The sequence below is a fragment of the Manihot esculenta genome, chromosome 14, assembly GCF_001659605.2.
Source record: "Manihot esculenta cultivar AM560-2 chromosome 14, M.esculenta_v8, whole genome shotgun sequence".
NCBI lineage: Eukaryota > Viridiplantae > Streptophyta > Magnoliopsida > Malpighiales > Euphorbiaceae > Manihot > Manihot esculenta.
This window is the reverse complement of record NC_035174.2, coordinates 9,669,246-9,694,610: the sequence shown is the minus strand read 5'-3', so window position 1 is coordinate 9,694,610 and position 25,365 is coordinate 9,669,246. Positions and strand designations below refer to the sequence as shown.

At 35.1% G+C, this 25,365-nt stretch overlaps 2 protein-coding genes, 1 non-coding gene and 1 pseudogene across 7 annotated transcripts; 2 read left to right on the top strand and 2 right to left on the bottom strand.

Annotated features, from left to right (window-relative positions):
* Positions 1-472: 472 nt before the first annotated feature.
* On the top strand, positions 473-544 carry TRNAW-CCA. The gene has a single exon. It is a non-coding gene; the product is annotated as a tRNA-Trp (tRNA).
* A 238-nt stretch (positions 545-782) lies between these two features.
* Positions 783-4,774, top strand: LOC110599994 (kxDL motif-containing protein 1). Of its 2 annotated transcripts, none has more exons than XM_021736652.2 (3): positions 783-943; positions 1,119-1,271; positions 2,102-2,554. In XM_021736652.2, exons 1-3 carry the CDS (start codon positions 828-830, stop codon positions 2,208-2,210), a joined length of 378 nt encoding a protein of 125 aa, XP_021592344.1. In that variant the 5' UTR covers positions 783-827; the 3' UTR covers positions 2,211-2,554. The 2 variants fall into 2 exon arrangements, with proteins under 2 accessions (XP_021592344.1, XP_043806503.1); XM_043950568.1 differs by lacking the exon at positions 783-943 and adding an exon at positions 4,149-4,774 and having other exon boundaries at positions 2,137-4,023.
* A 926-nt stretch (positions 4,775-5,700) lies between these two features.
* Positions 5,701-9,221, bottom strand: LOC110630965 (annotated as a pseudogene).
* Positions 9,222-10,992: 1,771 nt separating this feature from the next.
* On the bottom strand, positions 10,993-24,443 carry LOC110599674 (30-kDa cleavage and polyadenylation specificity factor 30). Of its 4 annotated transcripts, XM_021736199.2 has the most exons (7): positions 23,816-24,443; positions 22,668-23,093; positions 18,618-18,780; positions 18,315-18,425; positions 17,796-17,864; positions 14,819-14,905; positions 10,993-12,175 (listed from the first exon to the last, which is right to left on the bottom strand). In XM_021736199.2, exons 1-7 carry the CDS (start codon positions 24,211-24,213, stop codon positions 11,282-11,284), a joined length of 2,148 nt encoding a protein of 715 aa, XP_021591891.1. In that variant the 5' UTR covers positions 24,214-24,443; the 3' UTR covers positions 10,993-11,281. The 4 variants fall into 4 exon arrangements, with proteins under 4 accessions (XP_021591891.1, XP_043806271.1, XP_043806270.1 ...); XM_043950336.1 differs by lacking the exon at positions 14,819-14,905; XM_043950335.1 differs by lacking the exon at positions 17,796-17,864.
* Between the last annotated feature and the right edge of the window lie 922 nt (positions 24,444-25,365).

Here is a 25,365-nt window from a genome sequence, read left to right as displayed (position 1 = left end):
TTAATTTTTGCACCTTAATAACAAGGTGTTTTTTATTATTTTTTTTCTAAAGATGATTTTTCATTAGAAAAGAACGTCTAAGGTTCATTATAATATACGACTCAGTCCACAAGCAAGCCATGGCTACCGTACCAAGCAAGTTCAGCCAAAGGGAAAACAACCCTAATTACAACAACATCTTCAACAAACCACCATCATCTTCGCCCTTCCGACGAGATAAACGCCGCTAATGAGATCATCATATCAACTTGCATGTAAACAAACAAAGAAAAAGAGTAATATAGAAGCATCAAGGGTCTAAAAGCAGGGTAAGAAAATCACAAATTAAAGCGCATAATCATGGAGAGAATTTTCAGAACTTCTAAACACTAGAGACAGGTAGAAGCAGTAGGGCTATTCTGCCCGACAAGCACAAATCATCCTTCTTCAAGTTTTAATTATGTAAATTTAGATTGATCAAATCCTCAACGGTGGATCCGTGGCGCAATGGTAGCGCGTCTGACTCCAGATCAGAAGGTTGCGTGTTCGATTCACGTCGGGTTCAATGGTTGAATTATAAATTTTTTAGTTTTACTTTAATATTTTTTTATTATATAAATGATGTATTATAATCTATTGGTTTGAATTGTGAAGCCAACTAACTCAATGGTTGCAACTGAAACCGGCTCGTCACAAGGACTATTTTTTGTTGGGTTAAAAGTAATCGTTTTATTTGGAGGCTCAAAAGGCCCGGAACCAGGCCCATAGGCTTGCATTCTGTTCACGCTACATGTCGTCTACCTCTCCTCTTCTCTATTTCTGGCTGTCTATCAGTGTGCAGAGTCGCGATGGAGCAATCGGAGAAGGAGTCGACAAGAGAAGCTTCGAAGGAGGCATCAGCAGAGTTCAAAACCCTAATCAATGAGGATGATTTGGATTCCCTCAAGCAATTGCAGCACCTCATGTACACCAATATATATCTTCGCTTCTCTATTTTTTTTTTCGCTGCATTTTACTGGTTTCAATCTAGGCTTTCAATTCAGATGGTTCTACAGACTCTGTAGTTAGATTTATATTGAATTACTGTGGTTTCTGCGATTGTGTTGTGTTTTTTATAATCTTTGGTGCTTAATTGGCAGATTGGGAAGGTTGCAGGATAGTAACGCTGTCTTGTCTCATTTTAACCAGTATTCTGAGCATTGTTTCGCTGAGGTTTCTGGTGATTTTTCGAGAAATACTCGTCTCTTGAGGTCTATGAAGTCTGATCTAGATTACATATTTCAGAAGCTAAGGTATTTTAGGTTCTGCTCTTGGTTTTGGTCAATTATTATTGTAGTTGCTGTTGTCTAATGAATGATGTTATTAGTTGGCTCACTCTCCAAATTCCTGTATGGAATTTGTGATTTCTAGCAACAACTGGTTATGTATTTAATTGGCAGTTCAAAATTTTCTAATTTAATAGCCAAGATTAGAGATTTATGCAATCGATTTGAATGGGTATTGAAAATGGAGAGTTGGTGGCAACCTTGGTGCGCATTACTGGAGCTGCTGCAGCGCCAGAACTGAAAGAAAATAGAGATGGAATAATTGAAGGGTGGTGCACTCACAGTAAAAACAGAAAGAGACATGTTGGATGTAAAAAAAATTCTAAATTCTTGTTCTATTTGCAGCATCAGTTAGTTAAAAATATCTGAAGAGTAATTTAAGAATCTCAGAAATGGCTGATTCAAGTGAGTCTGTTCATGAAAATAGCATCATTTTGATTGCACGTTTGAGTCCAGCAAATATGAAATCGAAGAATTTATATTCATAGCTTTCTCACTTTCTCTCATTCTATGGGAGCACACTAGAAATCTTTCTTCTAGGTAACCAAAATTGTGACCTAGGATAGAAATCCTGTAACACCACATAATGTGACAAAGGACAAGATTTAGATGAAGTAGCAAATGGTGTTTTCACTTCTTCTATCAGATGTTCTTATGCGCTTAGTTTTATTTTTTTGCCTTTCTTTTTTTTCTGATTTTGTGTTCGAGTTATGTCCTATTTAACTTCCTCTTTGAGTCTTGAATTTGTTGCCATTTGGAGCATGATCCTCCTCCTTTTCCTTTGAATTTCTTTTTAGGAGCATGAAGACTAAAATTTTGGCTACATACCCAGATGCATTTCCGGATGAATCCACACAAGAAGTACTCGATAGAAGACCTGACCTTGAAATGCCTCAAACTCAATAGCATTCAGTGTTTCCACATATATTTGTTGATGGGCACGCTTAGTGATGGAAAATTTCAGGAGAATACACTAGATTGAAAAGTGTGATGTCTCGTATCCTTATTATTATTCACGAGGATATAAAAATGTTTAGTCAGTATGCATGAGATGCACTGCCATTTGCCTGATTATGGTTTTATTTGTTACATACAATTATGGAAATTGAGAATTAGACCCTGCATTTCCCACAGAAAAAAAAAAAGAACTAATACCCGCTGTAAATTATGGAAATGGAGGGATTGCTGTGTGGCATTTACCCTTATTTTCTTTTGTGTATTTGTGTGTATATAAATTGCCCTTGTGTGCATCTATCTCGTTTCATTTTTTAATGGACGGTCCTACAGTGATTCCTGTTCAGTCATCGCCTTACAACTTCCACTTATTCAACCTACTGGTAGAAGTGATCAATTTTGTTGGGGAAATTTTCATTGCGGGCTCAAATTCACACGAAGTGGCCTTAAAGTTTGTACAACTTGATAATTTGAGTGACTTTATTTCAGTTTCTTCTGCTTTGTGCTCTGAATTTGAGGCACTTTGCAATGCCATTCTACAAAACTTTTGGTGCCCAAGTGGGATCAGGCATGTATACATTCGTGAGATTCTGATGCATTGTAATGTGCTTGTCATTACTAATCAAACCTGTTCTTAGAAGAAGATTTTTGATATCTAGGGAACATGAGGCCTTCTACTATCTGTCCCAAACTGGAGACGGAAATGACACCAAAATATGGTTGATTATTGTCAAAGCCCATAAAATACAGCAGGCAAATGTTTATGATGCAATTTTGCCATTATTATCTACAATTTTTGCTGTCATAACGTTATCTGCTATCAGCTCATTTTTTATGAGTCGGGTGTTGTTACAAGCTAATTAGAACATAATTAACCAGAATCAGCATGAGAAGAAAGTGTAATGTATGGTTAGCAGTTGCTGATCGAGTATCTTCTGTGTTAGCTGGTGCTTGGTAAATCCAGAGACTGGTTCCCAAAGGAAAAGCAAGTAATCTCTTCACCGCACACAGAAAAGGGTACGTTTTCTTGCACATTCCAAGAAAAACAAGCAACCTTCTCTAGTTTTTACCTGAAATAATTTTTATGAAAGTTTAGTCTAATAAATTCATTAGCCGATTGGTCTAAGTTAATTTTATATTGCTAAATGCATTAATTGGGGACGAAAAGTTTTTCTAGAGTTGCCAATTGGCTTGTTCTTGAAAGAACGAAAGAAAAGAATTCTCCAATGGGATTGTTATAAAAATTTCTTCAAGAAATTAATCTCTGAAAAGCATATACAGAGAGAGTGATAGAAGTTGGTGCATGTCATAGTCAGTCCACTTCTGAGCCATAAACGTACAGAGTGTCATCTGATTCTACTCATCTAGCTTCCTTTTTTCTTCCTGTGATCCATTCCTGTCCTTGCTAAAACCCCTGGAGTCACGCGTTCTCTCCTCTCTCTGTCTCTCTCTCATGCAATTGCCCTCCTTTCTTTATCATGCAAAAAACATATATAAACAAACCAGTACTATGCCCACTTACAAGAACCCAAAAGAGAGAACAAAAATGGTGGGGGGTTCATCAACAAGGAGTGAGAGTGAGAAGGAGAAAACAAAGCTCAGAGAGAGGCAAAGGAGGGCAATCACCACCAAGATCTTCCATGGCCTTCGCAGACATGGTGGCTACCACCTCTCTCCTCGCTCTGATATCAATGAAGTCCTCCGTGAGCTCGCCAAAGAGGCTGGCTGGGTTGTTGAGCCTGATGGCACCACCTACCGTTACAAGGTACGTAGTTAAGTACCCTTTCAATATGTTCTGCTAAGCTTGAGGATTTAAGGGCAGACATTAATGTCGACTACTGGGTAGTGGTTAATTATCTTTTTTCTTATGTTTATGTTTTGTTGTCTAAGCTTCTGAACCGCTGCCCAACTTGTGGTACGATTCCATTTCCACATAATACCACTACAAGCACCACCGCCACACCCACCACCAGTAGCACTGTCTTTGTGGGCGGAGGAGGAGGAGCTGGAGCGGGAGGAGAGTGCTCAACCACCGCATCCCCTCGCCGGGTTGATCACGCCATGATATTGACTGGGAGTAGCAGTAACAACAATAACGTTGGAGAGCCCACTACCACCGCCACCTCAACCTCCTCTACTCATATTTGCAGTGATGGCTTTGGTGGTACTGACGTTGATATCCCTCTTGCATTCTACATGTACAGAGGACTCACAAGTAGTGGGCTCAACCACCCGTCTACCATGGTGGCCGGAGGTGGAATGAAGGTGGCCGGTCAAAGTCAGCTGCAGCAGCAGCAGGGGACGTACATGCAAGAAGCGAGGGCATCTAACCAGAACACGCCCGTGGGATCACCTCTGCATCGTAACAACTAGAGTTTGGATAATTTTTAAATTACGAATTCGCCCTCACCTGACCAAAATCACGCATTTATAAACACCAATGTTTTATGTTTTCTTAATTTCAATTACTTATATATTTATGTTTTTCTTTCATATTAAAGAATATTTGCAAAACATATTTACATTCTTCTGCATATATTTATTGACACCAAAATTAAGGCCATTTTCTTAAAAGAGAAAGGGATTATTATTATGAAGTATATTGAATATTACTTCCCTCTTAGCGCTCAACCTTTTATTATTAATTTTGTATTCATGTTGAGATTTAAATTTTAAATTGTATTTATCATTTATAAATTATAAACGAATGATAACACTTCAAAAAGTTTTCATTTCAATTATAGTTTATTTTTCTCAAATTACTTATAATATTTTTGTATAATCAAATTAAAATTATAACTAATCAAAATTTTATTCATTTTTAAAATATTAAGAAATTATAATTAAGTATATTAATCAATAAAATATAGTTATTTCGATTAGTTGAAATATTAAATTAAAAATAATTGAACCCATAATTGATAAGCAAATTTTTTAAAAATTGTTAACCGATAATGAATCGAAATGAATATAATCTACTAAAATAATCAAATTTTAGAATATATTTTTAAAATTTTTTACTAAACTACATTTTTTTTATACAATTAACTTTTGACTGAATTTAATATTTTACAATCCCGGTGAATAGCTAAAATCCATTATCCATTAGTTATGTTGAATCATTCATAGATATAATACACCACATATTAATTTGTCTAGTTATTTTTTAAAACAAATATACAATATAATAAATAATGACACGAAATATATTAATCCCTTGATACATAAATTTGTCTTTTGTGCTATTAACCTATTGTTTTGGCGCCTATACACATGAAATTATCCATAATTCATCTAAATTTAGTGATTCAGATTTGAGATTGAAACTTTTTTTCCATTAAATGCTGAATTAATTGGATTATACAAAGCTAGGATAAAAGAAACCAAATGTATAAACATCCCAAGTTATCACAATTCACGAACTGTTAAATACCAGGGCGTAAGAGAGCGGCGAACATTTCAAAGCCAATTGTATTAGGGAAAAAATTTAATGCATCCAATCAATGAGTTGATAATTAGAGCTATGAACATTTTGAAGCCAATTGTTTTTTTTTTTTTCGAAAAAAATGACGGCAGCCACAACTTAAAACTTCACTGCCAATCTGAGGGAAGGACACTATCATATCTTTAACTTGATAATCCACCATGAACACATCATTTATGAGCAGAAAATGGACAAATTATTCTCGTGTATATGATCGTCCACTCATGAATTAATGGTTAATTTCGTTAGCAGCTCTGACAACACAGCTTAATAAGTGTGGAGTTAAGGGAACTTAGCAAACTATTGAAACAAGCATATGTCAAAAACCTGGGAGTTCACCGGGCATGGGAGCCAATTCGTTCTTGCTGAACCTTCCTCATCATAGAAAGTTGCACGAACCACATTACCTCCGAAGTACCGACCATCAAGATCGACCAAAGCTTTTGTTGTTTCTTCTGATCTCTCAAACTGTACAAAAATTCTTACTGCTTCTTCACTCGGGAAGTTTGACTCTGTTATCTCGAAAATGAGAACCCTAGTCACGGTTCCGTACTTTGCACACTCAGATCCAACCACCTCTTCTAGCTCATCATCTACCTCACCAGGACCTACCTGCCACAGAAAGAACTCTCATTTCTTCATCAAACATCAAGCACAGAAACAGCATTTGATTTCAATAAACTTATCATGCAATGGTATTTCTCAAAGAAACAAAAGAAAGACCAAGAAAGTGTAAGAAAATGCAAATTACATTGAAAAATCTACCTCAGTGGTCGTTGTAAAAATAAATTGGTAAATGGGGGGCAGATAATAGGTCATAACAGATTTATTGTTATGACTGCAAAAACAATCAAGACACCAAAGAGAAACCAACTTGCTAATCATGCATAAAGTTTAGCACTACTTGACCCAAAACTGCAGGTTCTGACACCAAAGAGAAACCAACTTGCTAATCATGCATAAAGTTTAGCACTACTTGACCCAAAACTGCAGGTTCTGAACCTGGCCCGACCTAGAACTGGACCATCATCATGCTTACTCTCAAATGCATACAACCAATTTGTCATAAATAAGTGAGATCAAAAGCTAGCCACTTATTCAATCAATCCTCAATCATATTCTTCTCTTAAACAATGACATAAGTCCCTGCAAGCATTTAGAAATTATTTTATGTTAAAAAGGAAAAACTGTTTTCAATGGAAACTGATCTCTTGTCTAGATAATGAAACATTAAAAATTATAATGAATGCTTCAAATAGGTCACCTACTTAAGCCTTGACATAGGCAATATATGGCCTACCAAGAACAAGAAGTCAGTTGATAGCAACACCAGACTTTAATTCTAAGATTATCGCAAGGATCAATACCTACTGACCTGCTCATATAAATAGCTGAGTGTATATAACACTTGCATTACAGCTCTCTAAAAAAAACAGCTGACAATAACCACCATGCGCCTTTCAAGTATCAACAACCTACTTAATACTTGAGACAAATGCAAAAAGTATAACCTAGGCAATGCCCTAATGTTTACTCTACCAGGTGGACGCTACACCTGACCTGAATGAACACAGCAGCAACAATATCATCACTTATCGAATTACCAATTCACATAAATAGTTGAACTTATGGTATCACACTCTTATGCCATACCATCCAACCATTACCCAAAAAAAATGATAACCATTATGCACTTTATTGAATTACCTGACTACTTAGGTCTCAACATGGACACAGCAAAGGAAGCTGGGCAAATCCCTAAGTTTACTTCCCAGATGGACACTATGTTTGATATCAGTGAACTACTTAAAACTACAGCAAGAATAAAAACTGCTGATTCCATTATCAAATATGCTTTGATGCTTACTAAAGAACAAAATTGACACAAATATGAAACATATTAACAGGGTGCAAGAAAGCAGAAACTGCAAAAACTATTACTATGTTTTCTTTAAAAAAAGGGCTAGGCCTAAGTCAAATCTAAAATCTAGCTCAAGGGAGGAGCATCCAAGGCACTACAAGGGGTATATTACTCCTATCAAACAAATGTGAGAATTTAACATGTTTCAATTAGTTTCTTTTCATTATAATTTCATTACAACATCCATGCTACTTGCATATTCACAAATAAAAGAAAACAATATTCAGAATAACTACTTTTTACTGAAATCCTAATTCCCCACAATTTAGAAAAGTTGATTTTCAAACACCTGTACACCAAATAAAACTGAACATAGGCACATACCATGTTCCTGAGCATCAAAACTCGAGTAGGTGGGCCATTGAAATTCACACTCTTCACTTTTTTCTCTGGCCTTCTCTCACTGGCATTCACGATCACTCCAGCTCTACGATCAATATTCTTCGCCATCAATGGTGTTGTAATCCCCTGCTCCTTTTTCCCAAGCCCTGGTCCCTCCTTCCAACCCATCTTTGCCATCATCCTCTGTGCAGCAGTCATTTGTCCACCCGCACCAACCCCCAACCCACCAGTTTCTGACTTTCCAATAGTAAATCCATCACCATTACTTGAGGGTGATGGCGACCTTGGGACAGCACTGCTCATCACCGCGCGCCTCCTCCAAGCCTCTTCTCCAGAAATATTGCTGTCCCTCTCTCTTTCCCTCTCCTCTTCCTCATGCCTCCTCCTCTCAAGTTCCCTCATTCTCTCGGCCTCCAATGCTTTCCTCTTCTTCTCTCTCCTATACTCTTCATAATCGTTCGGCCTTGCTGGGTCATACTCCTCGATTACCACAGAAGTAAGCCCCACAAGCGCCGGTGGCCCAGGCTCCTCCGAAAGCACCGAGGGAAACGTCGTTCCTGCTGGGAACGTTATGGTTTTGGATGCAGAATTTTGTAATTTCGTCTTGTTTTGGGACTTTACAATGATCTTTGGCGTCGCCAAGGCTGTGGATGGTTTACGGAGGGTCGGCGGCGCCATCAAGGTGCTGCCCGACCACATCGTAGAGGACTTGGTAGTGGATTTATCCTCCTCCGCCGACGATGGAGGAGGAAGGTCTCCATACAACCCACCCAACATATAGCCAGGCGGCGGTTCCCCTACTTGGTAGAGGATTTATCAAACAACAATTTCATTAATTGAGGCAATAATGGAACAGCAATGCTGAACTGGTGAAAATTTTTAGGGCTTTAGACGATAAAGATCGAAATTTGAAAGGGGAATTGAGAAGAACAAGCAGGAGAAGATGGTTTAGTTCTGTACATCTGGTGAAGCTCAAGCAGATGATAGGCGAGCAGCCCGGCCGGCCATTGTCCAGTTCCGGTCCTAAATCCGATTTCAGTATCAACCTTAATTTTCAATTTTCACTTGAAATAGAAGTGATGAGCCCAATTCACTCGTTTCTATTTTGAAGGAAGATGAAGATTAATAGCCTTTGCCTCGGCTTTTGACGTTTTACTGGTTTTGAAAAAGCTGAACTATTATACAGGGTTTGACACAAAATTTATTTTCAAAAGAGTATTGAGTTGAAAAGATTAAAAATTCAATTACTAATACTTAAAAATCATGAATAACTATTAAAATTTTTTAAATAGTTAATATTTGAAATGGCAACTAACTAAAAAATAATTTAATAATATCACAATTAAAAGATATAAAAAGAAAAAAAAAAAAAAAAAAAAAAAAAAAAAAAAAAAAAGCTTAGCCTCTATTTTGGGTAGCAAGTGTCAAATTCTTAAAGAATACAAGTTATTAGATTAGATAAAAAAAAAAAAAAAAAGAGAGAGAGAGAGAGAGGAAGTTGGGAGATTTCACTTGAGAAGTCAGAGAATGTCTCAGCGGTTGGCTCCTCTGTCTGTCTTTGTGCAGAGAAGTTTGTTGACGAGTCTGTACAGTTTTTGTTTAGTTTTGGTTGAGTCTTTTTTTAACTTTTTTAGTTGTTGATTTTGTGATAAGTTGCGCAAAATTTTTTTTAGCCGTTGGAAAGGATGTTTATCGGCAGATATTAAACGTCGATATTAAAATTTATTGACTCCATTGAAGAGGCTGCTCTATGATTTAATGAGATTGAAATTGTCATGGACGATACCTCTTAAAATCTGCATTAATAGCCCTTTAAATTATAGATTATGCAATTATAGTCTTTTTCATCCTTGTGTTTGTTCTTATTGTTGGGTGGTTTTTCCTTCCTTGTTGGACTTGATATTGTGGGCTTAGTATTGTCGAGTTCTATCTTCTTGAATTATGTTTAGGCCATTTACTTTTGTTGCTTTGTTAAAATATTGTGCTGTTACCCATTGAGCTTTCTAATGCAATTTCCACATCAAATTCTGGCATTGTATCTTCAATTTTTACTTATTCTTAATATTTCAACATTTTTAAATCAGACATTTTTTTGTTCATATTCATAACTAACTTTTGCACTCTTTTTTAGTCACAAACTTTGAATCTAAATCTTTATAGCTTATGAGTATTTAGGAAGTACGTACATTTTTTAAACCTTCAGCATTGCGTTGCTTGTTTTTATGAACTCCCCATTAAAAATCATTTGTATGGTTTTCAAAAATTTATTTGCATGTGTTCATGTAGATGTAGAGTCCATTCTTTTATTGATAGATTCACATATTATATTATTTTTATTAACCATTTAATCTAACTAAATAAATTAATTGAAAACAAATTAAACCAAGCAATACCAGCTATAACTTCAAAATAAACAAAGCATCACTGAAAGTTGAAGAGTAGTAGTACAAGTATAAAAAAACCATCTAAATTAATTTATTAAAAAAATAATCTATGAAAGTATAAAATTAAAAGTAATAAAATAACATTCATCTAAAATAAATATGAAAGCAAACTATGATTTTTTGAAATTATACAATAAAACAACAGAACATATAAATAAATTAATCGAAATTGCAGAGAAATAAAAAGAGTTATTGCCCCTCATTGAGGGTAAGAATAGAAGAGAATGAGAGATGAGAAGAAGAGGAAGAGAAAAGAGACAAGAAACAAACAAAAAGAAAAAGTACTACTGGCTAGAGGTGCGGCTGCAATGAGGGAGATAAAAGAAGAGAAGACGAGAAGAAAAAGAAAGAGAGGTAGGAGAAAGTGAGAACAGCGCCTCACTAGGGTAATATAATCATTTAAAGCTTTTCTGATTTATTTGACCACTGAAAACAATAAAACCAACGGTATTCAAATTTTTAACTTTAAGAAAGTTAAATATTAGAAATTAAATAGTTGAGTTTTAATTACAAGTTAAATAAGAATTACCACCAAAAACATTATTTGCACTAATCACCAACATTCCATTCATTTCAACATACAAAATATACACAAATTTGGCTCTCATGTTAACTTCAACAAAATCATTGAGAAGAAAAGTGACAAATGAAGAAGTCCAACAGCCATTGCCTTCTTCATCGCCCACGATTTTCAAATAAGAAACGCAACTCGGGTGTGGGGAGTAAAAAGTTTAATTGGATTCACATTAAAGCATAATGACTGAATGTGCCTATAACTTGGCCTTACGAATTAGCTATACTCCACTATTCTTAAGCTCAGTCAGTAGTGGTGTTAGTGATCAGAGCCTGGAGTTACGTCTCCTTCTGAGCCACGTTGCTTCTTTTTCCCTTCCCCGTGCCTTGATCGCCTTGGTGCCTCATCCTCGCTTTCACTCTCGTCATTTCTGAACCTGTTTCCTGCGCCAAATTGATCTTCATGGGCACCCTTTATTCCTTCCTGCTGGTATTGTCCATCATCGTCAGGCCCCCCAGCTGTACCCCTTCCTTGCTCTGAACCTGCACTGTACCTGTCATTCCGATCATTACCTGCTATCCTCTGATCTCTCTTAACAGGTCTGTTGCTGTTTTGAGTAGATGGTGCATGGAGTGGTGGAAATGGCATACCACCAGGTCGACTACCTCGAAGTTGATTTGCGGCAGTGGGTCCCATTGCCCCAACAAAAGGAGCACGTCCTGGACCCATCATCATGCCAAATCCACCGCTTGGAAAAACCGCCCCAGGTTGGGAGGGCCTCCCAGGAAACATCATGCCAGATGCAGGACCTGTAAAATCACCAGAGAACCTTGGACCAAATGGTGTAAATCCACGGGGTGCCACACCAAAAAGATCAGGCATTCCAAAACCATCAGGCGCTACTGGTCCATAAGAAAAGCCATCAGCACCCATCATCATTGGGGGAAAACCACGCATCCCAGGGATGGGTCTAGCACCACGGGCCAGTGGCATGTGAGGCCACATGATTCCCCTGCCTCTCCCTCGCCCTTGCCCTTGACCTGCTGCCCCAAGAGCCTGACCAAAACTCTCTTCCTCCTCTTCACTTTCCTCCTCTTCCTCCTCTTCATTGTCCTCAAATGGAACAATGTCTGGATTCTCTCCACCATTATCTGGATTAACTCCCTTGGCTTTTTCCTCTTCTCGTTTTGCTTCTGCTGCAACTGAGATTGCCTGTAACCAAGGAGATAAATAACCAGCAATCAGATTTATTTATCTCTTAATGAAGTGCATAGATGCAAGGCTTCAATCTATACGGTACCATGCAAAATTGAGTCAGGCAATACCACCATTATTGAAGTAGCCTATTATATCAATATAAACAGGAACCAGTTCTAGCCAAAATCAAATATGACTATTAAACTTTTGAAATAAAAAATCTTGCATTTTCACAGCTTTCCATGAGCAATGAGAGAGTCAATCTTAAAGTCAGTGGTAATAGATAGGCAGGAGACACCCAGACACAACACTGGACACCACAATAAATAATAAATTAGCAATAAATATTGGTAAAATAACAGAGAAACCTGTCACCTGATTTGAGATGCTCATAGCATGAACAACATTTAGTGGAAAGAAATAATAATGCTAAAAAATTCCTTAAAATCTTGAGAACAGAGCATAGGATAGGAAGGAATGGATAGCAACCCATGAAATCCGCCCTACCCAACCGTCCTCAGACCCAATTAAAATACATTCTAAATTACCTAAACCAGCCACAAACCCGATTGCCATTACCCGAAAAATACCCAACTCATTTATACTTTAATTAATAATCCATATAAACATATAGTTTCATCAATAGTTTAATTTTAAAATATCAATAATTTAATTTCAAAACTTAATACTTCTGTAAAATATTTAAATTCTAATTTTAAATATATATAAGAAACAAGTTATTATATATATATATAGTTATTTATTTATTATTTATGTAAACAAGCTTAGAAAATAAATGTTATACACATAAAACTTGAACCCAACCGGAATCTGCCATAAGTATTAATATATAAACTCAAACCCATGCCACATCTATCCCAACAGGGTTTGACTGGGTCAGGTACGCAAAAATACCAAACTCATAGTTATCCCTATTAAATTCAAACAATTAAGGTTGTGCAAACGATCAATTGGTTCCAAATTGAAAATGTGATTTTATTAAAAATCAAAACCAAACGACCAAATTATATTATGTTAATTGGACCAAACCAAACCAAAATTTATCAGTTTGCTCCAATGAATCAGTTGTCCTCCCAAATTCCCATTCTTCATTCCCTAGTACTAAACCCAGAAAGAACATAAAATTTTCCCTTCTCTCTTAATGTTTAATCAACCTCCATTCTCAAACCTCAATTACAACCCATAATAATGATCTCATCCACAAAACAAAAAATTGACATCAACACAATTTGAAAAAAAAAAGAGCACAAAAGAAAACATCTGAACATCAATTACAACCAATCCACAAAACAAAAGGTTGCCATTATCACAGTCTAGAAGCGGGGAAAAAAGCACAACAGGAAACGTCCAAGCTAAGAAAAAATAAGAGTAACCATGTCAACAATTGTTGCATGATAATAGTTGAAGGCAAGGAGGAATTGAAATGGGAGGCAACAATCAACATCATTCTTTATGGAAGCTCATGCTGCCTAAAATTTCGGAGGCTGCAGGGGAGCTCAGGGATGCCCAAATTTCCAGAGAAGATTATTGTTGGCAGGAGTTTCAAGCCAAAGTATTTTGTGTTTTTCTTGCTTAAGGTGCTCGCGGGGTTTCAATGGAGACTGGAGAAGATGGGAAGTGGTTTGGGCCTCTTGGGGAGGCCGACTGGAAATTGAAGAGCCAAAAACATTTTTTGGATTGACTGAAGGTTGAGAAACAAGACGTACAGCGATGTGATTATCAAGTACAGAGCTTTGGACTGACTAGACTTTCAAATTTCTATGGAAAAGAAATTTCGCTGTCTAGGAGACTGGGCAGTGCAATTATCAAGGAGGACAGCATATTGTTAAACTCCTCAAAAGGTAATAAAGGCATATTACTACCATTCTCAAAAGTGAAATACTATCGTCATTGCAATTATTTCTGGATTGAATAAAATCTCTTGTATCATTAAAAACTGGAAGTCTCATACCAATAAATAAATAAAACTTCGGTCAAATTCACAACTGTGACTATTTTTTAATTGTCAATTATATCCTCAATGTTGAGAGGTTAGATTCAATTGTGGCCATCCCAAGGATATGCATGAATATGAAATTTCACTTAGGATTGCAAAATAAAAATCTTATATAAACCAATCTCGATACGTAGAGTTAACAGATTTGGGTTAGGGATTGTGTATAAATTGAGATAAATTACTGATTTCAAGTTCTAACATTCAGAAAAGCAATTAAAAGCATGCAATTGCTGGACATGTATACCCCAATTAAAGGAATTTTAAACTGTTGCACCATTCTTAGTGTCAGTTTTTACTAGGTAGATGCTATCGATTCTGTTTTCATTTCTTTTTAATCACAATTTATTGCTTTACAATATTAAATTAGATATGCATGAAATCCTAAGGGTTGTTACAATTCAAATGATATGCAGAAGTTGGGGATATAATTGATAGTAAAAGAACACATATTGACCAAAATGGCAAAGTTCACCACCACAATTAGCCCAGAACTAAAATCAGAACAAAAAGCTTCTAAGAATTGCTCCCCAAAACATGCACTCGTCTACTTTATAATCTTCTCTTCATTTTCTCTCCATTAGTTACCTAGATTAAAAAGAGGTAAGGAGAAAAAGAGAAAAGGATAGAAAAGAAAAACATACCATGAGTTCACTATCAGGCTCGAGATAAAGTAAGGAAGCTAACTGCTCACCAATCGAGGGTTCAAGCTCCTGACAATCTCTACTTATCTGCATTCATGCAAAGTATCAGCGATAATCTAAAAAGCGATAGGTCCTTCCCCCTAGACTCTAACTATAGCACCAAATAAGCCTAATATACCCACAAACAATTATTATAACTAAAGACGTGCAGTAAATTGGTATTGATGTAGAATAGCTAAAAAGAATCTTATGAAAGAGATCTGAATTTGTAGAGTTGGGGAATTATGGCTTAAAAAAGGACTGCCAATTTTGTCACTTTATCAAAGGAAAATTTAAGCAAACAAAAATAAACTACCATTCTCACATTAGCAGGATCTTAGGAGTCATCCTATCAAGAATGCCAGGTAAATCAGGTAAATTTCATATTGAATTGCATCAACACCTCAGAAACATGATTGTGGCTATTTACACTACAAAATGAAAGACCTAGAAGCTTAGGCACTTACATACTCTAATTTAGTCCTAACCCTTCAAGTGCTTGAACTTCATAATACAAATAAGATCTGGACTAATACCAGACTAATTTGGTGATGTAGAACCAGGGGAACAAACGAAAATAATGAGGTGAGATATTTTATTATTATTATGGAACTAGTGTCTTATTTAGGAAGTTTAAGTTTTGAGATTCCTACGATTTAGTATTTTCTTATTTTGGATTTCTAATCCTAGTAATAGTAGTAGGATTCGTATGCTATGATTTTATTAGAGTTATATAAACTTCCAAATTGATAGAATCCTAAAGTTCCTAATTTTGCAACAGAAGATTAAAGAAAATAATTTATAAACATATGCTTTCTATTCTGTATCATTTTCTCCAGTTGAAGAAAACTCGTCCACAAGTTTTACAATGCAGAAGTTTTAAGAATTGAATTTGGAGAACTAGGAACCTTATCTTTTTTTATGGTAGCAATAAGATTAAGAGTTGCTCCAATTGTACCCTGTACTATTAGTCTTATGTTTCCAAGAATGCAAATAAAAGGTGATGTTCTTCCATTAATCTTAGAGTTAATGGCAAAAAAAAATTTGTACTCTTAATTTTGTTGCAATTACATCCCGTACTTTTTTTGCCAATTAAAACCTGACTTTTTAAATTGCTCCAATTGTGCTTGTTGTTAACGAAATTACCACGTCGCTTGCCACATCAACACCATGTCAACAACCTGTATTTTATTTACTTTATTTTTGTTACAATTCCAACCTATACTTTTATTTTTTGCCAATTAAATTCTGTCTTTTTAATGTCTAACCAAATGCACTCTATCGTTACTTGTATAGTTAGAGACTTACAAAATTATCAAGTTACTCTTTTTCACTATTAAATATATTTAAAAATTACTATTATTATTATTCAATTTTTTAAAATTTTTATCAATAATTTTATAATAATAATAATTTATCTTGATCTTATTTTGATTAAAATCATTATCAACCGATTTTTTTTTAATCTGTCTAATATACTTACTATTTAGCATTACTTTTAAAACTATCGTTAAGAAAATAACCTTATTAAATATATTAGTTATGAAGTATTAAAAAATAATTTAAAATAATATTTAACATGATTCAGTTTGAAAATATTATAAATCATAAAATAAATTTTTAGGATGTTTTTTTTAATTAATCTTTTAACTCTCAAGTATAATACTAATCCATCACTTTTTTTTTTCTAAATTATAACTAATATTTAGAGTGGATTTAAAAAAAATTAATAATATATGGATTAAGTATTTGATTTTCTAATCTGACTTGGTTAAGTGACTAATAAAAATATGTAATTTATCTGAAATTATAAATTCAATTTCCATTCCTCCATCTCTTAAAAAAATATTAATAAAATAAATAATTGCCAAAAAAAAAACTGTACTTTATGTTTTGTTGCAATTCTACCCTAAACTTTTTAATTATTATCAATTTTATCGTGCAATTTGCTGACGTGGCGAGTAACGTGGCAATTCTATTAGGTTTTAATGGCACAAGTAACGGCAGTGTACAATTGGAGCAACTTTAAAAAGTCAGATTTTAATTGACAAAAAAAAAGGACAGCGTATAATTGCAATAAAATCAAAAGTACAGACTTTTTTTGGTCATTAACTCTAAGATTAATTGAAGAACATCACCTTTTTTTTGCATTCTTGGAAACCTATGAATAAGGATACTATGTAAACTAAATATGGGACTAATAAAATTACAACTCAGCCCATCACAGCACAACCATAAAACTACAATACTCCAGCTAGTAATTTGCAACAACTAACAATCTAATTACCACATGACCTCGCATGAAGAATTCTCACAGCCAAAAAGAAACTAAAATTTCAACCTTCAGAGGTCCTCAACTACTCATCCCCATATTTGTGAAGGATTTGTTTTCTTCTACAGTTTATTGTCAAAATTAAATTAGTCGTGCATGAATATTTTCATAAGATATGATCAATGCTACAGAAGCATACTTCATTAATTAAAATGAGTTAAGGAATCCATTTTGAGCATGTGAGCCAAACACCTTGCAAGTCGGTGATAGGACCCAACTGGAACTTGTGCAGTGTAAAGAAGCCCCATATAAATGAAAGTCTAGAACAATCTTTAAATCAGAAGAGCCAGGACAAGATGCTATATGCAGCCAAAAAAAATAAGCTTAATTCCATTTTAAACTCAACTCTGATAAGCTAAAATAATCTGATGAAACAGTTCTACCCACATAATTGTATGAAGGTGTTTTCCATTAGCAATTTCAAAGCAATATAATCACCAAGTTAAAACTTTAATATGAGCGACAATATTATTGGTTTATGTATTAGGAATGAAGAAGCTTAGCATGGACAAACTATTGGAAAAGCAAAATGAGAAATAACACAAAAATCATGAGAACAACCGTTGATCATAACATATAGCAGATGTTGAAAATCTGATACAATACCTTCACTGGTAAGTTCTCATTGTATGGGTTCCTCAAGTGCCGAGTTTTGTGGAATGATAATTCACATAACTGGACAAAGAGAATTGCTATTAGCTGAAGAATACATCTGGGCTATATAAGAATCTGCCTGTAAAAGAATCTACATATGGAGCTACTTAACAAGCTCTATGATTATCCTAGATAGAGTTTCCAATTCACATAAAAAAGAGCATCTAATGCACAAAACCAATATTATGGAGAAGGCACAATTGGCTACTTTAGCAAATTGACATGAAATTTTAGACCTTTTGGTTTTGCATTATAATAGGAGACATCAATAGCTCATTTCTGCAGAATTTGAGTGTCTCCTCTCATAAAATTAGCATCAAATATGGAAAGCCATCAATGTGGTAGAGTTGCTAAGTATCCTAGTCCTGAACTCTAAACTTAAGTTCAAACTAGAACTAAAAGTTTATTAGCCAAAAGAAAGAAGGAAAAAAGTTAAAGCATCAGGGGAAACACACCCCAAGAAAAGGGTACCTTCAACCATTTGACTGAGAAATTTCGTCCATAGTGTGCAGTTCCATGAGCATATTTCCAATTCCCCCCAACAGCTGAAGCACCAATTTTGGATGTCATCTTTGCACATCCCTACCACCCATAGATGATAATCAGGTTTAGTACCTCCAACAAAGCAGATAAACGTAGCTTGGATCAACTTGATGAAGCTTAGAACCCAAGTAAGCTAAGGGGAAGCCACTCAACAAAACTAATGCAAACTTACTATTTATCAGGCAAGTTAAGGAGTCACAAATAGAGAAGGATATCAGATCCCAAAAGTACCTGGAAATGTCGAGTTCGATTGACCGAGAAAATTAAAATCACATTTTCAGCAGAGTCAAAGGCTTCATTCAATTTAGCTTCATTGCTCCTTTGAGTTGCCCAAACTCCTTGTTGAACAGACAATTCCAAATTTTCACGGTTGCAACTTTTAACAATGAAATACCTAAGTTCCACATATATCAAAGTGAATAAGTAAACCAAATTGTTAGTAAAAGCGAATTCAATACTAACTGAAAACAGCATGATGAGTAGTTGAGAAGATTAACAGGCATCAAATATGTAAAACTTTGTAATGAGTTTTTTTTAAAAAAAATTATGAACTTGTAAATTAACAGCCATTGGAATAAGGCTAAATAGTAGCTCTACCTAGCAACCAAAGGAAATCCATGTATAGCATGTCTTGATATCCAATACACTGGGGGTGCAAGGAGTTCAAAGTTGAAAGCTCAAGTTGCATCAGTAGCATACTTTCGTAATACCTATGTTTCTAAAGAGCTAGTCCATAATCTCACTGGTGAACTATGAAATTTCAGTGAGAGTCATAAGCATTAAGGAAATTACGAGTATGCTCCAGGAAAGGACTTGTGACTAGGAAGGATTCCCTAATCCTCTTTGGGCACATTCTAATGAACGGATTTATTCATACAGAAAAAGTAAAGAAGAGAAATGTTAACATTTCAAAAATTAAATTAAGGAAATTACGAGTATGCTCCAGGAAAGGACTTGTGACTAGGAAGGATTCCCTAATCCTCTTTGGGCACATTCTAATGAACGGATTTATTCATACAGAAAAAGTAAAGAAGAGAAATGTTAACATTTCAAAAATTAAAACAAGATAAATAATATGCATATCTTAAATTACAGGATAAACAGTCATGTTTTTTCAAACGCTCCCAACATGCATCATCCTAGAAAAAGACCAACTGCTCATCTAGGGACTTGGGCCTGATCTGATCCATCTATCCTCCATGGGTTCCAAAGCAAATGATGCACTTGAGTAATGCAAAATAAAATTCCAACAATCAGCATATAAATTACCTCAAAACAGTTTCTCAAGAGCATGTTCTTCATAACATAGTGGGGATCCACCCCACCACAGACACACAAAACACATTACAAGCACAAACTTCATTTTCAATGTTTTTTTTACCACTGCTAGAAGTTGATAACATACCAAGCAGGTACTAACACTCATAATCTTGCAGGAAACACAAATCAGACTATAATTCACTATAAAATTTTGTAAGGAATCATCATATCCAGGATACTCCATTTCCCATTAGAACATATCTAACCATTCCTTGCTCATGCCTGAGATGCAAACATTACACCATAAAAAGATTAGCCAACCCCCAGTAAAATCACAAGGCAACATTGATCCTGTCATACTACAATATCAGATTACATCTTCCATCTCTTTCCACACAGACTGAGGCCTTCAAAGTTCAAACTCCACAATAAAGCAATAAACAACTTGCCTACTACAATGCTTACCAAACTATGCCCACTGCTGCACAGAAGTCTTAGTGGTATACAAGTTATGCAAATACTATGATAGAGAACACGTAGATCAATAAGTAACCAATTTGTGGACACCAATGGACACATGCAACCACATTCCACACACTTAATGAAATAGCTCCAATTGAGATACATGAGAGAAACGGAAAGCTCACAATGCTAAATGATCAAATCTAAATCTCTACATCCCAGTGATATCTGACCCACAAGATCTTTAAACATCAGAAGCATCCCCTAATGTCAAACTACCCCTACTCACTGCACGAAGCTACAGAAAAAGAATCACTCACAAGTGCCAAATTCTAACCTCCACTGGAAAAAGGCCAATATTCTATTGCCAAATATTTGAATGAACAAATACCAGTATTCTGAAGCAACAGATAATAGAGGAAAGGAAAGGATATTTGATTCCAAGTTCATGATCTACTATTCCTCCTAGAGCTTGCACATGGTATAACTACCAACTCTATTCCCAGTCATTATCATCTGTAAACCATGTGTATAAATCCTACTATATTCAAAAGGATCATCCTCTAAATTCTTAGTTATCATTGATTTTTGCTCAAATAACCTCATTACAGAGGTAATCTGGACTTCCAAAATAAACTATTAGTGAGGTATGCAACATCCTGAACTTAAGAATACAGGCTCTCTAAATTGTACTAATAGCATCATTACAATTTTCTTCCACGCAGAACACTATATCCTCTCAGTACTTCCAAATCAATTGTATTCCAGGTATAAGCAGCTTGTATTTTGAATATTCTTCATCCAAATCATATTATGTCCAATGTTGCAAGCCTATCAGATTCTTCACATGCTTCATTTCTTATTTAATTTCAAGTTCTCTCATCTAGTTCACATGATTAAAACTAACGAAATAAATTTTACCACCCTTAGTTACTGCAAAATTGCATAAGCATATCTTAAAGCATCCTGCTTTATAAATTATACCATCAACCGACAGTTCTACATGTCTGTAGCCTGCAGTTCACAATTAAATCACTTATAACCAACTGATAAAAGGAACATGGTATCCAATCATAAGTAAAGGAAAGGCTAACTTAATGTGGTTTGCCACCTAGCCCAAAATGGAATGTATATGTACACATATACACAAAGAAAGACAGATTTAACCAAGCAAAAAAGTACCAAACTCAATGGACATAACGTAAGCAATCAGGCTTATTGGGGAAATTAGCCTGTAGGCCCTGTACTTCAAATGAGCATTTGCAATATTGTTTAGTTCCTTGCATTCATCAAATTGGTGTACAAGAACCAATTTACATGCTTCTAAATGCAAGTAAAAATAATTTCCAGGACTTCCTATTTGACATCTCATCACTCCAAGCACAGTTGACTATTGTGTGCTACCAAATGTATTAACACAATAGAACAACAGTTCCATAAGCAGTATCCGTTATATGCACCTCAACTAAGGAAAATGCAATACGTGTTTGCATATTTTCTTTAAGTAATCTCATTGTAAGTATTAGATACTGAGATGTGAAGGAGTTAGATAACTCTCAACATACGACATGACTGAGAAAAAACAAAGTAATAATAAAGAAGAAAAAAGTTATCCCAAAACATTCAGCATAACTTTTCACCAATGGCGTGCATCACATGTTACACCCACAAGAATATTATATTGCAGATGCAGTGAGGTATTTCTAGTTTTCTACTGATTATCATGTGAGGCACAGACTTGAATCTAATGACTCTCATGTCTTAATACATACACTAATAGAAGAGGACTAGGAAAAAAAAACATTGCAAGTTAAATGGGGTGGGGGAGGGGGGAATAGTGCTTAAAAGAACAAAAAGAAACGTCAAAAATCTTTATGCTCTATACATGCATAAAGATGACATATCCTGATAACTGGAACTATGAACACTGTAAAGCATATGATGCTAATTTAAAAAATCAACAAAAAGAACAGTGTTAAACTAAGATTTGGAAATGGTTAAAAGACCATGACCACGTTCATATAATGAAGTGAGATAATCAGTCAAAACTGCACAAGAACTCTGTGTCAATCAAACAAAAAGACCTTTATGGACAATGGACAACTCTGGGTGAAAAGGTAACGTTAAGGAATGATGCCATTATCCATGTCTAACATCCTTTTTTGAAATAAATTGATGTTTGATGCCCTCTGAGGCTAAAGTTAGAGATATTAACTCCACCATTAGTATGACTCGGTGAAAAAAGCATTATTAATTGCTAAATACAGTTTTGGGGATGTTTAAAGCAGCATTTTACATCCAAATTCCATAAAATATGCCAAATTCCAAAATGAAAGAAGAAAAAGAGGGCAAACAATATAATAAAGGTTCATTTGCCTCTTATATTTGAGGTAATAATGGGCTTTATTAGATGATCATAATCTAAATACAAAAAGAAAAAAAATCCACCTCAACCATTCCATTTGTTTCTATAGGCTATAGCTTTAATAACAATATCCAAACAAAATACAAAAACTGATTTACATAACCCAATTAAAAACCTTAGAACTCTGAACACACCTAGATAGTCCTTGAGGCAAAGGTGTTGCAGTTCTGTTTGCCTGAACTGGCTGACCATTTGGAATACTTTGTGTCTGGGCCTGAGGGGCTTGCTGTTGCAACTGATGTTGTTGTTGTTGTTGTTGTTGTTGTTGTTGTTGTTGCTGCTGCTGCTGCTGCTGCTGTACATTAGCAGACTCTGTAGCTGAGGGTTTTCCAGTTACACCTTGACCGATACTATTAGGACCTTGTAAAAACTGAGATTTATCTGTGTGTTGCTGAAAACCATTACCCCTTTGTTGAAAAAATTTGTTTGAGGATCCATAGTTGTAAGAATTTAATTGCTGAATCTTTTGAAGGACTTCTTCCACGGGTGGTGGAGGTCCAGGCAATTTTGCATGCCTGTACCGACAGTCAGGACCATTTGGACAAAACCCTAACTTGTACCTGCAAATAAAATATATCCTTAGCTGTGATACTCATTAAAAGCTCATATTTGCATGACAGTGCTACTGGCACTCCACAAACAAAATTCCTATATCCTATAAATTTCCAGTCCATTAATAAATTCCAGAATTGAAGTGTCTAAGTACACCAGAATAAAGTTCATTGCTCTGATTGTTTTATGGATTGCATCAGAATTAGAAAGAAAAAGCATACTATTTCATTATTGTTTCAACCTTTATCGAATATAAAGAAGCAAAAAGTGTATCTAATAAACAATAGTTTACAGCCATTGCTGAGTTTTGCAATTTCTCCATTTCAGACGTTCATCAGTAGTGAATTCATATGAGGCATCACATACCAAATTTTAGAACATTAAAGGCAATGCTAGATTTCAGAAAATAAGCATAACCAAATCAGCTAGTGCAGCAACAATAAGAATATCACACCAAGGCGATTTCAGTCTTGTTCACTAATCACATCTGAGACTACCGCTAATTCTCTTACTAATAAAAATAGATAACTACCATATCATAAATCACTAAACACCACAAACTCCTCAATTAGTTCCCCAATCCCCACAGAATCCACATGACCATTAGTACAATACAAAACCTAAATGCATCATACACGAACTGAGAACAAACGAAATCGCCGACACATAATCCAACAAATATAATGAACATATTAGTGGAAAAAGGGATAATACAATAGTTGAGACATACATATTGCACTCCTTGATATCCTCATTGGTGTGCTTGTACACGCAGTCCTGCTCTCGGCACTCTCCATAAAGCCTAAAAAAGCGGCAAACTGGCATCCGAGATTTGTCATACTGGTGTAGAAAGCCGCAGGCATCGCCCTTCATACAGAGGCTGCGGAGCCAATGCCGACATACAGTCTGCCGGAAGCTCCGCCGCCCCGCCTGGTTAGCGCCAGGTGCAGAAGGGTCCACAGAAGATGCAGGTGGGACGGCGGAGTTGTTATTACCGGCAGCAGCAGCAGCTGCTGCGGCGGCGGGATTATCGGAAGGGATGGCGGGGATGGAGGCAGTGGGATTAGTGGAGCCTAATTCGAGGCCTCCCTCGAAGTCGAAGCTGAGACCACCGTCTGTATCGTCCATTTGTATGCGGATGAATTGGCGTTGGTATTTAGCTTTGGAATTAGGGTTTTCTATTAGGAGATCATTCACACTGCTACTTTTGCGATTGATAGAGACTTAGGCAGGGGGATGAAAAAAACCTTGCTGTGCGCCTGTGCCTGTCCCCTGGGTTTTGGACGAGCCGACCTCTTTTGGGCGTTGCTTAAAATTTTTTTTTTTCCTCCATATATTGGGGGTGTTTGGGACTAATAAAAGTGTTTTTTCAGGAAAAAAAAATATATATATATATATATTTTTTAGGTACTGTTGAAAGAGGTAGTTTGGAAAAAATAATTCTGTTATTTTAGTGTCTTATCGCTAAATTATATTAAAAATAAAAGTATTTTCTCAACAACGGTTTTAACAATAATATTAAATAAATAATTGTTATAATTTTAATATTTAAAAAATTATAATATTATTGTTAATATATAAAATAACTAATATAAAATAAATCAATTTATTATATTAGTAAAATAAATATAAAAATATTAATTTATTATAATATATATATATAATTAAAATAAATATTTTTTTTTAAAGAAAAGCTACCAATTGTATTAATAAAATTTCATCAAACAACGGGATATCATTCTAAACAGAGACAATAGTCAAAGTATGAGTAGTTAGAGTAGCATTACGATGAATTCATTTAATAAAAATATTGATTATAGAGTTTAACAAATATTTACAATTATTCAAAATCAAATCCCTGTCTGAGATAATTTGATAAAAATATTTTTCGAGTGACTGTCTAAATCCCTACATAAGATAATTTGGCAAAAATATTTTTCATTCTTTCTCATTTCTCGAATATAAATCATTAAAATCTCCTGAACAAAACCATGAAAGAGAACTTTTACGAGATAAAACTCGAATAAGGTTGCAAGATTGACATGGTCGCTGCGATTCTGAAAATTTATAATAATTAGTAAACCTCCATTAAACATTACATTCCGAAACAACCGAATTAATAAAATTTGAAGAAAAGCCAACCACGTTCATGAAATATCTCATCCCAATCCTTATATATTGACTGAGAATCAACTATCAAAATGTAAAAAATTACAAAAAAATTTCATACGACAACTAAAAGTTTTTGTTTTCATAAAAAATAAAATGTTCGGCTTGTAA